A 16,048-nucleotide genomic window follows, 5' to 3' on the forward strand; every position below is an offset into this window, starting at 1 on the left:
TATTCATGGTTCACAGATTCTAGCTCCCAATGCACTTCTCACTAAATGAATCATAACAATTCTCATAGACTTGACTAGTCACAATGTACCTGCATCACTTAGAGTACCTTACTTGAAACCATTTTCCCACTCTAGATTCACGTACTCTTATTGCAATTTAGTATAACCCACCCTTTTCGCTAAACAGTACCTATGTTCATACGATACTTGTCCCCATTTCCTTCCCCTTTTATAACTTACTTAAATATACAAGTTTATCTCGCTATATTTTATAAACTTATTTCCACTATACTCAGATTTACATTACCACCTTCCAACGAGACCTTTCAAGATCCAATATTGCACTCACACAGTTTTATGACTCATACCAAAACCTCAATTACAATTATCCCTTGTTATTCTAATATACTCATACTCGCATACCCTATCCACCGTCTATGTAATTTCATTTCATAAACTCCCCATCCCTATGACTCCGAACTTCAACTAAATGCACTCATTCTCACACCAAGCTTCCACTGACCCTCAACTCCCGCTCGATCACGAAAAACACCCCCTCTGCACTGTCGCCGACGTCGCCTGGCGGTGCATCAGTTCTAGAACTTCCCAAACTCCTGCACTACACCAACCAGACTCCAAATCTCGCCCACTTCTTGCAATTTGACATTCATAACGTCCCTTATTTGACTTTACCGATTCCATAGATTTTCCTTTCAGAATTTCCACACAAATGAACTTTACATTACCAGATTTCCCAATTTTATTATCTTAGTACCTAGCTGCACTGTTTCATTACTTATACAGATCATTCAAGCCGAAAATCAACAAATACCACTTCTACCATCTTATAACTAACTTTCCCCACCTTATTCATCTATCAGAAATCTCCCAGAAAGCACAAAACCAGAAAATCGAGTCAGTAGACTCGCGTCGCCTGGCAGAAATTCATCACCGCCAGGTAGCTCATAAAAATAAACCCAGAATTTCATCCTTCATTTGCCTCACCTGGCAGTACCGGGTTCCACCGCCAGGCGCTGCCCCCAGAAACACCCCAAACAGACACAGTTGGCATGAGCCGCCTGACGGCTAAGCATAGCCCGCCAGGCGGTTTCTAGAAATTTTCCAGAAATCCGAATTTCAGAATCAGAACAAGAATCATACATCACTATCATCATACAGTTCATGGGATTTAATAAAAACAATAAGGCAAACGGAGTCCAGCTCCCCTAACCTGGATCCTTTCGCTTAAACTTCGACAATTTGTAAGGTTCACCTTCGATCACCCACCTTCCTCGCTTCCTCACAATTCAGCACCGCAACTCTCCCTCAAGTCTCACAACTCAGATTTTCGTGCTTTCTCTTTGGTATGCTTTCCAACTTGTCAAACCTTAGCTCTTAACCTAATTTTCCCTTTTAAAGTGTGCCTAAAACTAAGTGATTAATACCAAAACGAAAATGGCATTGAATAGGACATAATGTGCCATTCAACTCCCCCTACGGCTGCCTTTCCAGCCTCCTTTGGCTGCCCACTCACTTAGGTTTCCTTTCCACCTTTCCATATTCAAGTCAAAGCCAAAAATGCCCAAAAAAATATAAAGCTTAATGTAAATTCTCCAAGGCTTGAACCCATAACCATGCAATCGCCAAATCAATATCAAACCATTTAACCAATTCATATTTCATGCTAGAAATCACAATTCAATCATCATATCATACCAGAACATGTTTTCATAGAAAATAATAAAACAATAACACAAAAGTTAGCATACATAGGACTCGAACCCAAGTCCTCTCACACAATCAAAGTACTCTCAACCACATGAGCTAGCACTTTTCCACATCATACCAACCATAATTTAATGTCATAATTATTTCCCCTCCCGAATTTATTAATTAATTAATTATTTAATTAATTAAATTCTACGTGTCTTACAATACTCCCACCTTTAAAATTTTTCGCCCTCGAAAAAGAGAACTTACTAGGGAAGAGATGAGGATAGGACCGCCTCATGACATCTTCCATCTCCCATGACATCTCCTTTCCTCTGAGCTTTTTTATTTGAGAATCCAAGATTCTCATTGGTCCGGCTCCAATGGTCAAGTCCTCCCGTATCTGCATATCACCATCCTCCAGAACATGCGTAGGATCGGCTATGTATTTTCTCAGCTGTGACACATGGAAAACATTATGCAAGTTTCCCAAGTGTGGTGGTAATGTTATCTCACACACTGCAGGACCAATCCTCCTCATAATCTGATATGGTCCGATGAATCGAGGTGTCAACTTTCTCGATTTAAGTGCCCTGCCAATACTTGTAGTAGGAGTCACTCTAAGAAACACGTGGTCCCCTGCCTCAAACTCAAGCGTCCTCCTCCTCTTATCTGCATAAGACTTCTGCCTGCTCTGAGTCGCGCGCATCCGATCCTGAATCACCCTTACCTTCTCGGTGGTCTGCTGTAAGAATTTTGACCCAAGAACCACTACCTCGCTATCCTGCTGCCAACACAATGGTGTCCTGCATCTCCTACCATACAGGGCCTCGTAGGGAGCCATTCCAATACTTGAATAATAACTATTATTATAAGTGAATTCTACCAGCGGCAGTACATCACTCCAAGTACCCTAATGGTCCAAAACACATGTCATCAGCAGGTCCTCCAACGACTATATAGTCCGCTCAGACTATCCATCTGTCTAAGGATGATAAGCGGAACTCATTCGGAGCTGAGTACCCAGAGCGTTCTGCAATGACTGCCAGAACCTCTAGGTGAACCTCAGATCTCTGTCCGACACAATACTCGCCGGCACTCCATGTAACCTGACAATCTCCCAAACATACAAATCCGCCAGCCTATCCATATTCATCTTCTGATTAATCGGCAAAAAATGAGCACACTTCGTCAATCTGTCTACTATCACCCAGATTGAGTCGTGCCCTCTCACCGATCTCGCAAGTGTGTGACAAAATCCATGGAAAGGTTATCCCATTTCCACTGTGGAATGTCCAGAGGCTCTAACATACCACCCGGTCACTGATGTTCTATCTTCGCTTTCTGACATACCAAGCAAGAAGCTACGTAATCAGCCACTTTTGTCTTCATACCCGTCCAACAGAAAGAGGCTTTCAAATCTTTATACATCTTAGTCATACTAGGGTGTATGCTAAGACGACTCTTATGCCCCTCATCTAGGAGCATCTTCTTTAGAACTCTGCTGCTAGGAACACACACTCTCTCCCGAAACCGTAGGATCCCATCTCTGCCCATCCGAATATCCTTCCTCTTCTCAATGCCCAACTCACCAATGATTTGTTGTAGCTCCTGATCCTTACCCTGTTCCACTCGAAGCTCATCTAAGAACTCATTCGTGATCCTCAGCATACTGCATCGTATCTGTCCAGGCCCCATATCCAACCCCAGATTCATGTCCCCCAACTGCTCTATCAACTCTAACTCTCTAATCATCATAGCTGATACATGAATTCTCTTCCTACTCAGGGCATCCGCTACGACGTTAGCTTTACCAGGTTGGTACAATAGCTCAAAGTCACAGTCCTTTAAATACTTCATCCAACGCCTCTGTCTCATATTCAGCTCCTTCTGATTAAACAAGTATTTTAAACTTTTATGATCGCTGAATACCTGAAACTGCGCCCTATATAGATAATGCTTCCATGTTTTGAGAGCAAACACGACTGCCGCTAACTCCAAGTCGTGTGTCGGGTAATTTTTCTCATGAACCTTCAACTATCTCGATGCATAGGCTACATGCCGTTTATCCTACATCAACACACAGCCTAACCCCTGATACGAGGTCCCACGGTACACCTCAAATATTTTAGTCGTGTCAGGGATTGCCAGTATCGGTGCGATGGTCAGTCTTCTCTTCATATCCTCAAAGCAAGCTTCACACTCATCTGTCCATGAGAAGGGTTGATCCTTTCTCGTCAACTGTGTAAGGGGTTTCACCATTTTGGAGAAACCCTCCACAAATCGTCGACAATACACTGCCAAACCCAGAAAACTTCGCACCTCTGAAACTGTCTGAGGCCTCTCCCACTTCACCACGGTCTCGATCTTAGCCGGATCAACTGCAATTCCTTGGGCTGAGATCACATGGCCCAGGAATTTTACCTCCTCCAACCAGAACTCACATTTTGATAACTTGCCATACAACTGGTGTTCTCTGAGAATCCCCAACACCACTCTTAGATGCTCTGCATGCTCTTCTATGCTCTCAGAGTAGATCAGGATATCGTCGATACACTACCACAAACGGATCTAGATATGGCTGGAAAATCCTATTCATATAGTCCATGAATATAGCTGGCGCATTGGTCACCCCGAATGGCATCACTACATACTCGTAGTGGCCATAATGTGACCTAAAGGCAGTCTTATGGACATCCTCTGGCCTGACAAGGATCTGATGATATCCAGATCTCAAGTCTATCTTCGAGAACACCGCAGCTCCCCTCAGCTGATCCAACAAATAATCAATCCTTGGCAGCAGATACTTATTCTGTATCGTTAACTTGTTTAGCTGCCGGTAATCAACACATAACCTGGAGCTACCATCTTTCTTTTTCACTAGCAGCATCGGTGCTCCCCACGGTGATGCACTCGGTCGGATGAACTTCTTCTCAAGTAGATCCTCGATCTATTTCTTTAGTTCGGCTACCTCAGCAGGTGCCATCCTGTACGGTGCCTTAGAAACTGGCTCAGCGCCAGGGATGAGATCAATGGAGAAATCCACATCCCTGATAGGTGGCAACTCTGAAATCTCATCCGAAAATACATATGCGTATTCCTCCACTATCGAAATCCTGCTGATTTTCTCTGCTGTACTCATCTTCTCCGCATGAGCCACTATCATATAGCATGTAGCCCCAGCCTCAATCTCCCTCACTGCCTGATTAGACGAGATAAGTTCCAACCCCACTTTATCTGGAAACACTACCCTGCGCCGTCCACAATCAATGACAACATCGTTGCTCGACAACCAGTCCATGCCCAGTATCACATCCAGACCCTCTATCGACACGCAAATAAGATTCAGAGTGAACCTGCGGCCTGCCACCTCCATAGGACACCCCACGCACATAGAAGTGGTGGATACCTCTCCAGATGCTGGCGTAGCGACTATCAATTCGCATTCCAGCTTTCGCATAGCAAGTCCGAGCCTCCCCACGCATTCATTAGACACGAATGAATGAGTGGCCCCCAAGTCAAATAACACCACCACCTCGTGGTCACACAACAAACACATGAACTCCAATAAATTACCTGATTGGGTTGCCTCTGTAGTCATCAAGGCGAACACACGCCTTGGTGCTCTAGGCTGATCTCATAGAGGTTTCTTAGTTGGCGCACCTCCAGCTGGTTTTCGGTTAGGACATTATCATGCAAAGTGTCCAGTCTGATCACACACGTAGCACTTACCAGTGCCACTGCCTCCACCTGTACTACTGGCAGGGCTCCTACAATCTCTCCTCAAGTGCTCCCCGCCACAATTATAGCACTGTAGCCTCCTGGAGGAAGTCGGTGGCCTGCTATAAGGTTTCTTCTGTTGACGAGTGTCTGTCACAGCCTTTTGTGGTCGTGCTGCTCGGCTGGGCCCCAATGTCCAGCTGCTCAACTGTTTTGGCCTGTTCGACCAAAACCGGGAACTCTCTGATTCTGAGAGGTACCAAGAATCTGCGTAGCTCATGTTTTAGTCCCCCCTCGAACTTCCTACACCTCCAATCCTCAGTGACCACCAGAGTGTAGAAACGTGCAAGGTACTCGAACCTCTCAATGTATGCCTCCATAGTCATGGTTCCCTGCTGCAACGTGAGGAACTCTGCTTCCCGCTCATGCCTCGCACTGTCCGAGAAATATTTCTCCAGGAACCTCGTCCTGAAGGTAGCCCAGGTCACCTGCTCCTCATGGATCTGCATCAACTGCTGCATCCCCTGCCACCAGTACTCCGCGTTTGCCACCAGGAGAAATGTGACAAACAACAACTTCTGCTCATCCGTGAATTCCAACACCCGACAGATCTTCGCACACTCCCGCATCCAGGCATCTACCTCATCAGGAGTGACCTTGCTAGAGAACTTGGTCGGTCGGTGTTTCATGAAATTCTCCATAGATACCGGCCTGGTAGGTGCCACTACAGCTCTGGGTGGCGCTGCTATGGGCTGCATCGCGTCCACCATACGATGGATCGCCTGAGCTATGTCGTCAGCTCCAACGGTGTTCCTCCTCCCCCTGTTAGCCATAGCTTGTGCGCGCCACATATTATAGCTATTCACACACACAGCTCAAATTAGGATTTCATATCCAAAAATAAAATAATAACACAAATAGTTAGTCACGCAAGCGTAACACGGTATGCTCACTCCCCATAGACCCCAAAAATCATTTTGAAAACCATTGCTCTGATACCAAATGTAACATCCCGTCAGGATATTACGGTTTTATAAATGAAATGAAGAAAAATAAAATACTCGGCGCAATTAATAATACCTCATTTTCCAAAAGCACGGGAATAAAGTTTATTAACATCCACAACAAAACCATAATCATAATGTTATAAAATCACCCATCAGGGTTTACAACTGTTTTCAAAAGCAGTAAATAAACGTAAGAGTTTCCCAAGTTGAACCCCTCTCCGCGACTAAGCTGCACCTGAGCCACCTGCATCATCAACATTTGCTCTCGTGTACCACGTACACGATCATCACCAAACACACGCAGATAGGGTGAGCTTAGCAGATAAATCATATATACAAGGCTACAAACATATATATCAACAAACACACGTATCACAGTACTTAACTTCCCACATTGTTCTACACTTTTATTCCTACTATCTAACCCTCAAATCGGGTTATTTGTATTCTACATCGTCTAAGGATTACTTCAAGGTGACTTGCTGCCTCACCTATCGGCCACAACCGACAGAGCACGTGCGGGAAAACATGCTACAGATCATAGACCGCAACGCCAGGTAGAGTTCCCATATACGAACATAGTTCGTATCGTCCCAAGACTACCAAGTGAGTGAATTTAGAGTAAAGTTTGTTGAAGTTTGTGAGTGATTTGATGTATGTTATAGATTAGAAATTATATTTAAATCATAACAAAACAAGTTTACCAAATTGTACTTTATTTTAAAAATAATTAAAAAATTATCATTATATAAGTTTGATTTATTGTAGAAAAAATATTAATATGTGTAAATGAAAATAACATATTTTATTACAAAAAGATTTATAAAATAATGTAATAAAAAAATTTATAATTAATAATTACTTTTTAAACCTTATTTTAGATCAATTTTCAAATTTTCGTTATTAATTATTTTTGTAAAAATAATATGAAAAGTCATATTTTTACATCATTTTCATAATTAAGTTGAAAAATAAATTGCGAACAGCATTGTAATCTTAATATCACCATCAAACCAACACATAACATAGATGATTTAAAAATAGAAGAATTTCCCTCTTCCTCCCCCTCTCTTAATCAAGCTTGATTGGAGGGAGAGGGAGATGATGAATTCAAGTGGATTAGAGTGTGAATTTTGTGTTGTTCGTGGATTAAAGGTGAAAGAGGGTGGATTTAGAGTAAAGTTTGTGAGTGATTTGATGGATGTGATAGATTAAAACTTATATTTAAATCAAGGAAAAACAAGATTACCAAATTGTCCTTTATTTTAAAAATTATTAAAAATTATCATTGTATAAGGTTGATTTGTTGTAGAAAAAAATATGAAATTATATAAATGAAAGTAACATATTTTAATAAAAAAATATTTAAAAGATAATGTAATAAAAAATTTTATAATTAAAAATTACTTTTTTAACCTTATTTTATAACAATTTTCAAATTTTTGTTATTTTTACATCATTTTCATAATTAAGCTGAAAAATAATTTGCGGACGTAATTGTCATCTTGATATCACCCTGAACCCAAGACATAACAGAAATGATTTAAAAATAGAAAAATTTCCCTCTTCCTTCCCCCTCTCTCTCCCTCAAGGTTGATTGGGTGGAGAGGGAGAGGATGACATCAAGTGGATTACAGTGTGAAGTTTGGGTTGTTCACTTTAAGTGGATTAAAGGTGAAAGTGGGTGGATTAAGAGTAAAGTTTGTTAAAGTTTGTGAATGATTTGATGGATGTGATAAATTAAAAATTATATTTAAATCAAAGAAAAACAATATTACCAAGTTGTACTTTATTTTAAAAATAATTAAAGATTATCATTATATAAGTTTGATTTAACGTAGAAAAAATATGAAAATGTATAAATGAAAGTAAAATATTTTAATAAAAAAATATTTAGAAGATAATGTAATTGAAAATTACTTTTTAAACCATATTATATAAAAATTTTCAATTTTTTTTATTTTGACATCATTTTCATAATTATGCTAAAAAATAATTTGTGGACATAATTGTAATATTGATATCACGCTCAAAATAGACATGATTGAAAAAATAGAAGAATTTCCCTCTTCCTTCCCCTCTCTCCCTCATCGTTGATTGGAGGGAGAGGGATAGTGATGAGTGTGTATTTTTGCCCTCATTTAATGTTGAATTCTAGGTATTTTAATTGAATTTGTGTGCTTAAAGATTGATTTAATTGGGATTTGCTATAATTGGGTTTATTGAGCATCAGATACAAAACCATGTTAAAAATAACTTTTTAGTTGCATAAATGTTCTTGGGATATTTTGAGGTGTGTTAGTGCAGTTGCATCTAACTTGAGCTTATGGAAGTGTGAAAATAAATTGCTTAAAGCTTCATGACACCTTAAAGATAAATTTAAGAATAGGAAATTATCAAAATCACAAAAATCCAAGCTAATCATTCCATGAAGACGACAAGAAAAGCTTGAGAAAGTGAAGAAGTTTGGCTAAGCCAAGAAGAGAGCAACAAAAATTGGACCTTGCGGTTTGCTTGATCTTTATGATAGAAGATAATTTGGGAAAACTATATCTTAGATATTTTATTTGCTATTTTTAAATAATTATCTTATTTAATTATATCATAAAATATTAAAAGATAATAACTACCAAATCTTTTTAAATATGACAAGATCTTGTTGAATATTTTTAGTTCCACAACAAACAAATATATCTTCAAGATACTGATATATTTAGAAGATAATTTAAGGAGATTACAAAGGGTTGATTTGGAAAATTAGTACAAATACTATTTGGTGATAATTTATCATATATCTTTAATTAATTAATGAATTTAATTATATTAGATATTGATATTATCAACCAATTATATTTGTCAAATAGTCTATATATCTCCAAATATATTTAAATATTTATCTTTAACTTTATTTTAAAATATATTTGAGAGATTTTATCAACAGAAAAGCCCAGTCCAATTCCTATATAAAGACACCAAGTTCGGGAGTTTGGAGTTTAGGAACCTTTAAGGGGCCTAATTTCGTTTCCTTTCTCTCTCTATTCTTCTTCTATTTCTATTTTGTATTTCATGGAGTTCTAAACTTCTTGGGTTGATTCCATTGTAATTTCTTAATTGGATTCTGAGGTTAGATCAATTAATTTGATTTTTCTTTTGATTCTTGTTGAGATTTATTTTCATCTATGTCTTTTGGTTCTTAATTTAGTAAAAGTAATGATTTCTACGTTGTAGCAAGTTAGCACGGTGTTAAATCTACATAACACAACAATCGTAGGAATCCAAGGATTTTTAAATTTTAATTGAGAAGTTACTTTAATTAATTTTAGAAACTTTCATATGATTGAAGGAGTTTTTGCTAATAATTAAGAAGTTACTTTGATTAAAGGTAAAAACGTAGATTAGAATTAATCAAGAAGTTACTTTGGTTAAGTAGCTTTTTACTAGATATAAGAGGTAAAAGAATGGAGATGATTAGGATTAGTAATATATAATTGAGAAGTTACTTTGGTTAAATTTACCAAGCTTAATCTACAAAGTTCTTGCTTTTGATTGAGAAGTTACTTTGGTTGAAAGTAAGGACGACAACAAATTATTTGAGAAGTTACATTGATTAATTTGAGGTCTTAAACAAGAAATCAATAACAATAATCTTTAGGAAACCAATGATGAATCCTATTTTGAAAAAGCAGTGGAATCGACCTATTTTTCTTTACTATTGTTACTATCTTATTTTATCTTTTTATATTTATCTTTCATATTTTTTTATTTTATTTGACTAACTCTTTTGTATAGATATTATAAGAACTAACTTGTTAAAAATCAATTTCGTGTTCGTTGGGAGACGTCTTAAGGTTAACTTAACCCATACTAATTTTTTATCTACTTTCTTAACAATATTGAAGTTGTTATAGATAAGTAGTATTAATTTGATCGCTTGACAACAACGTTATCAAATTTGGCATCGTTGTCGGGGATCACGGTTAGAATTTTTATCATTTTAGTTCTTATTTTGTATTATTTTGATTTTTTTTTGTTTATCACTAACATTTTTTTTATCTCAATTTTTGTTTTCTAACATTTATTTTATTTTTTTAGTTATTTTCTTTAGTTACTTTATTTTTTTGAAGCATAATTTTTGTTTGAGGATTTTTGTTGGGAAATTTGTGAAACTAGTTGGGAAACACTTTGGCTAAGGAAAGACAAGGTACTTAAGTTGTCCATTGAGATGCACCTCTCTTTCCTGGAAGTCTACTCAACAAGGTTTCAACTTATTTCTTTTCAGAAAACCTCTTTCAAAAATGAAAAATAATTTTTCATATGAAAATAATCAATAGTGTGATTTTCAAGTGAATTATAATTATTATCCACAACAACCACATGATCCATATAATTATCAGCAGCAAATTGTTGCACCTACTTCTGAACCTGATTTAAGTAGGTTAACTATACGTCAACTGAATGATCTATATCTTAGATCATCTTTTGTGGAATATGAGCAACCATCATACCATGAGCAGCAACCATATTCTGTGTGTCCACTCCAACCATTATATGTTCCATTTGGTTCTCAACAACAACAACATGCACCGTCACAACAAGTTGCAGTAATCAATGGACCATCCTATAAGGAAGTTGTGTTATTAATGGATGGACTGAGAGAGAAATTAGACACCACAAATGAAAGGTTGCGAGTTGATTAACGATGCAAAGATATTAAGCAAAAATGGTATGGAAATGATAAAGTATTGTATGACATAATGGAGGATGCAAGTAACAACAACTCTTTAGAATTACTTTGTATTGTCAATACCACCCTCCAATGCCATCCAAGATTTGCTGAAACCTTGGAATTTAGAGCACTTCATCATGAAATAGAAGATATGCTTCTAAGGTTGGCCATTAGAGCTAAAGAAATGTCAGAAGATTTAAGTCAGCTAATGAAAGACAAAGCTATGGAGGCCACCTTAGAAAAACATATGAAGACGATAGTTGAGTAAAGGGATGAATGATAATGTTAAGGAGCATGAATCAAAGGATGGAACAATTGAGCACTGATGTGAACGAGTACACGATTCAAATGTTAGATCAACCAACACCAGAATCACATCACACTGATATATCTGCTGATAGATATAATGATGCTCATAGTAATATGTCTACTGATGAACATGTCAATTTTGCTAAAGATGTTGGTGATGAAGAAATTGAAGATTCTCACACATACATATCTACTGATGGATATGTTGATGATGCTCAATGTGAATATAAAGTTTTATTTGTTGAAGATGTTATGAGTATAGATGATCTTTTTGAGGAGCAAATTTGTGAGAATAATACAATGAAGGAACCAAGTGCAGTTGAACAGCCAACGATATTCGAAGATGTAGCTGAAGCATCAACTATTGCAACTTTCTTGGTTAATGATGAAGCATCAGATTCAACTACTTCAAGTGCAGATTTTTGCTCACAAGGTGAGATTATGAGGATTACTGATGATCTTGTTAACCATCTGAATGCACCTGATGATGCTCAAATTGAGTTGAAGTCACACACTCCACACATCAAGTTTGTTGATGTGAATGATGGAAATAAGTTTTCAGTGGTTATCTTTGTTGACATGGCTGCAGAAAAAGAAGAAAGGTTGCTGCAACAGGAAAAGAGGTTAGATTCAAAATTCTTTTGAAATCATTGTTGATAAAAAAGTTAATTTGCATGCATGTTTGTTTTTTGTTTCTGTTTTTAATTTTAAAAATATTAAAAAAATTTCCAAAATATATGTTTTTGTTTTCTTTAATAAAATTGTACAAGCTGACTTGTACTTTATAAAATTAAAAAAAAAATTTGACATATGGCCAGATGAGCCAAAAGTCACAATTTTTCGTTTCCTCCCCAAAATAATTCCATCAAAGACATTTTTTTTTGAAATAAGTGTGGGGGAGACAAATTGTACGTAGGATTTTTCTTTTTTTTTTTTTCAATTTTTTATTTTTGTTTTCATTTAAAAAGAAAAAATATTTGTGATTTCTTTTTGAGAAAATTGTGAAAGTATTAACTTTTTACTAAGTGAAAATTTTAAAGAATATGTCTCATAAGAAATCCACAAAAAATATTTCCCTACTTTCAATAAAACATATTGACATTGGATTTTGGGATTTAATTCAGTAATTGGGATGATTATAATTCTGGAAAAATAAAAATCATGTTGATATGGGTGTATTGTTTCAGTGATTTGCTAATTGAGTTGATTTGAGAATTTCTTGATTAAATCTTTTGTGAAAGAGTTTTGACCTTGTGAGTCTTGAGCCTTAATGCAAAGGATGGATTGCCATGTGTCATTCCTATTTTTTCTTGAGTGACTTGCTCATGTTTGTTTATACTCCAATGTTTAGCTTGATTCTTTTGTTTTGCAACTTAGGTGAATATGCATGATTTGATATGACCGAGGTATTTCTTGTTTTTAGCTACTTGGCCAAATAAGCCCACGTTGGTATTAATCCATTGGTAGCCCCTTTGAGCTTTAAACCTCTTTTTTCTTGTTTTAAACCCATTATAAACCCTTAAAAAGAAAAAGACCATGTTTTTCCTTATCTTAGGAAGGAAGAAATGAGCTAGTTGATTATGATAGGATTGGTTGAGAAATAAAGTGTGTGGGTGAGTACCTCACCCACAAATTAATAAAAATGGCAAAAGGAAAATTTGTTGATGAAAATTTGCAGACATAATTGTAATCTTGATATCACCCTCAAACCAAGATATAACAGAGATGATTTAAAAATAGAAGAATTTCCCTCTTCTTTCCCCTCTCTCCCTCAAGGTTGATGGGATGAAGAAGGAGAGGATGACATCAAATGGATTACATTGTGAAGTTTGTGTTGTTCACTTTAAGTTGAATAAAGGTGAAAGTGGGTGGATTAAGAGTAAGGTTTATTCAAGTTTGTGAGTGATTTGATGGATGTGATAGATTAAAAATTATATTCAAATCAAGAAAAAACAAGATTACCAAATTGTACTTTATTTTAAATATAATTAAAAACTATCATTATATAAGTTTGATTTATCGTAGAAAAAATACGAAAATGCATAAATGAAAGTAACATATTTTAATAAAAAAATATTTAAAAAAATGTAATAAAATATTTTATAATTAAAAATTACTTTTTAAACCTTATTTTATAACAATTTTGAATTTTTTTTATTTTGACATCCTTTTCATAATTTTGCTGAAAAATAAATTGCGGACAGAATTGTAATCTTGATATTACCTTCAAACCATTGCATAAAAGAGATGATTGAAAAATAGACGAATTTCCCTCGTCCTTCCCTCTGTCTCCAACATCATTGATTGGAGGGAGAGGGATAGGATGAATTCAAGTGGATTAGAGTGTGAAACTTGTCTTGTTCACTTTAAGGGGATTAAAGGTGTAAGTGAGTGGATTTAAAGTAAAGTTTGTGAGTGATTTGATGGATGTGATAGATTAAAAATTATATTTAATTCATGAAAAAACAAGATTACCAAATTGTCCTTTATTTTTAATATGATTAAAACTTATCTTGAAATAAGTTCGATTTGTTGTAGAGAAAATAATAATATGTATAAATGAAAATAACATATTTTCCTAAAAAAATATTTAAAAAATACTATAATAAAAAATTTTATAATTAATATTTAATCTTTAAGCCTTATTTTATAAGAATTTTCATATTTTTTTTATTTTGAAATTTTTCATAATTATGCTAAAAAATAAATTACAGACATAATTGTGATCTTGATATCACCCTCAAACCATTGCATAACAGGGATGATTGAAAAATAGAAGAATTTTCATCTTCCTTCTCCTCTCTCTCCATCAAGGTTGATTGGCGTGAGAGGGAGATGATGAATTCAAGTGAATTAGGGTGTGAAATTTGTGCTGTTCAATTTAAGTGGATTAAAGGTGAAAGTGGTTTGATTTAGAGTAATGTTTGTTAAAGTTTCTGAGTGATTTGATGGATGTGATGGATTAAAAGTTATATTTAAATCAAGGAAAAACAAGATTACCAAATTGTCCTTTATTTTTAAAATAATTAAAAATTATCATTATATAAGTTTCATTTATCGTAGAAAAAATATTAAAATGTATAAATGAAAGTGACATATTTTAATAAAAAAATATTTATAAAATAATGTAGTAAAAAATTTTATAATTGAAAATTACTTTTTAAACCTTATTTTACAACAATTTTCAAATTTGCATTATTATCTATTTTTGTAAAAATAATTTCAAAAGCCATATTTTTAAATCATTTTCATAATTAAGCTGAAAACATAATTGGGGACATAATTGTAATCTTGATATAACCCTCAAAGCATGGCATAACAGAGATGATTGAAAAATAGAAGAATTTCTTTCTTCTTTCCCCTCTCTCTCCCTGATGCTTGATTGGAGAGAGAGGGAGAGGATGACATCAAGTGGATTATAGTGTGAAATTTGTGTTGCTCACTTTAAATGGATTAAAGGTGAAAGTGGGTGGATTTGGAGTAACGTTCGTTAAAGTTTGTGAGTGATTTAATGGATGTGATAGATTAAAATTTATATTTAAATCAAGGAAAAACAAGATTACCAAATTGTCCTTTATTTTAAAAATGATTAAAAATTATCATTGTATAAGTTTGATTTGTTGTAGAAAAAAAATATTCATATGTATGAATGAAAATAACATATTTCATTAAAAAAATACTTATAATATAATGTAAAAAAAAAATTTACAGTTAATAATTACTTTTTAAACCTTATTTTAGGCTAATTTTCAAATTTTTGTTATTAATTATGTTTGAAAAATAATTTTAAAAGCCATAATTTTACAACATTTTCACAATTAAGTTGAAAAATAAATTGCGGACATAATTGTAATCTGGATATCACCCTCAAACAATTACATAACAGAGATGATTGATGTAAGATCCTAGAAAATGGCGTTTTAAAAGTGATAGTGGTTTAAAAATAGTGAGACTCGATTATTTTAATATTAAAAGGTTTTAGTATAAATAGAATTGTTATAAACGAGTTTCATTATTTTAAAACACACCATCTCTCTAGAAACCACTTTTCTAGAGTTCTTTGACTTCTCTCTAGAGGTTCTGTCTCTCTGGTCATCTGATTGAAGAACCGAGACCGTAGGATTGATCCTTTCGGCGAGCTCTTCAAATTGGGCCGATCATTTCTCTGTTCGCGTAAGTTGAGTTTCCGCTCTTTTTTTTAGTCTTTTTCTGTTTTCTGTTGCATGCAAGCCCTCTTCCGCTTGCATGCGATGTTTTAATCATCAGTATGAGTCTCTGTTGATCAGTGATCATAACGGTATGTCCTGATTGTTCTTGTGATGTTTCTATGTGTAGATAGAGTAATCTGTGGAGTTAGAGGTGTTGACGTTTTTAAGGCGTTGACGTTTATAAAGTTGTCTAAACAGGATAACAGGTAAGGGAAGTTAACTGTTTTACTTGAATTTCATCTAGAAATCATTCTAATGACTTTGAATTGCATGATTGATTGTTGTATGAGTGCTTGAATTGTGTAATTGAGTGTATGCTTGGATTGTGCTAGATTTCTTTACTGTTGCATGTGAGAATAGATTGGGAA

At 35.3% G+C, this 16,048-nt stretch overlaps 2 protein-coding genes across 2 annotated transcripts; both read right to left on the bottom strand.

The window, feature by feature from the left end:
- Positions 1-4,660: 4,660 nt before the first annotated feature.
- LOC114171163 lies at positions 4,661-5,311 on the bottom strand. Its single transcript, XM_028056370.1, has one exon. It carries the CDS (start codon positions 5,309-5,311, stop codon positions 4,661-4,663), a length of 651 nt encoding a protein of 216 aa, XP_027912171.1.
- A 241-nt stretch (positions 5,312-5,552) lies between these two features.
- Positions 5,553-6,263, bottom strand: LOC114171164. Its single transcript, XM_028056371.1, has one exon. It carries the CDS (start codon positions 6,261-6,263, stop codon positions 5,553-5,555), a length of 711 nt encoding a protein of 236 aa, XP_027912172.1.
- Between the last annotated feature and the right edge of the window lie 9,785 nt (positions 6,264-16,048).

The sequence above is a fragment of the Vigna unguiculata genome, unplaced genomic scaffold (assembly GCF_004118075.2).
Source record: "Vigna unguiculata cultivar IT97K-499-35 unplaced genomic scaffold, ASM411807v1 contig_122, whole genome shotgun sequence".
Lineage (NCBI taxonomy): Eukaryota > Viridiplantae > Streptophyta > Magnoliopsida > Fabales > Fabaceae > Vigna > Vigna unguiculata.

Bases quoted from the DNA above. Each gene is read 5' to 3' on its own strand.
- LOC114171163 (XM_028056370.1), bottom strand. From the start codon at position 5,311: ATGACTACAGAGGCAACCCAATCAGGTAATTTATTGGAGTTCATGTGT.
- LOC114171164 (XM_028056371.1), bottom strand. From the start codon at position 6,263: ATGGCTAACAGGGGGAGGAGGAACACCGTTGGAGCTGACGACATAGCT.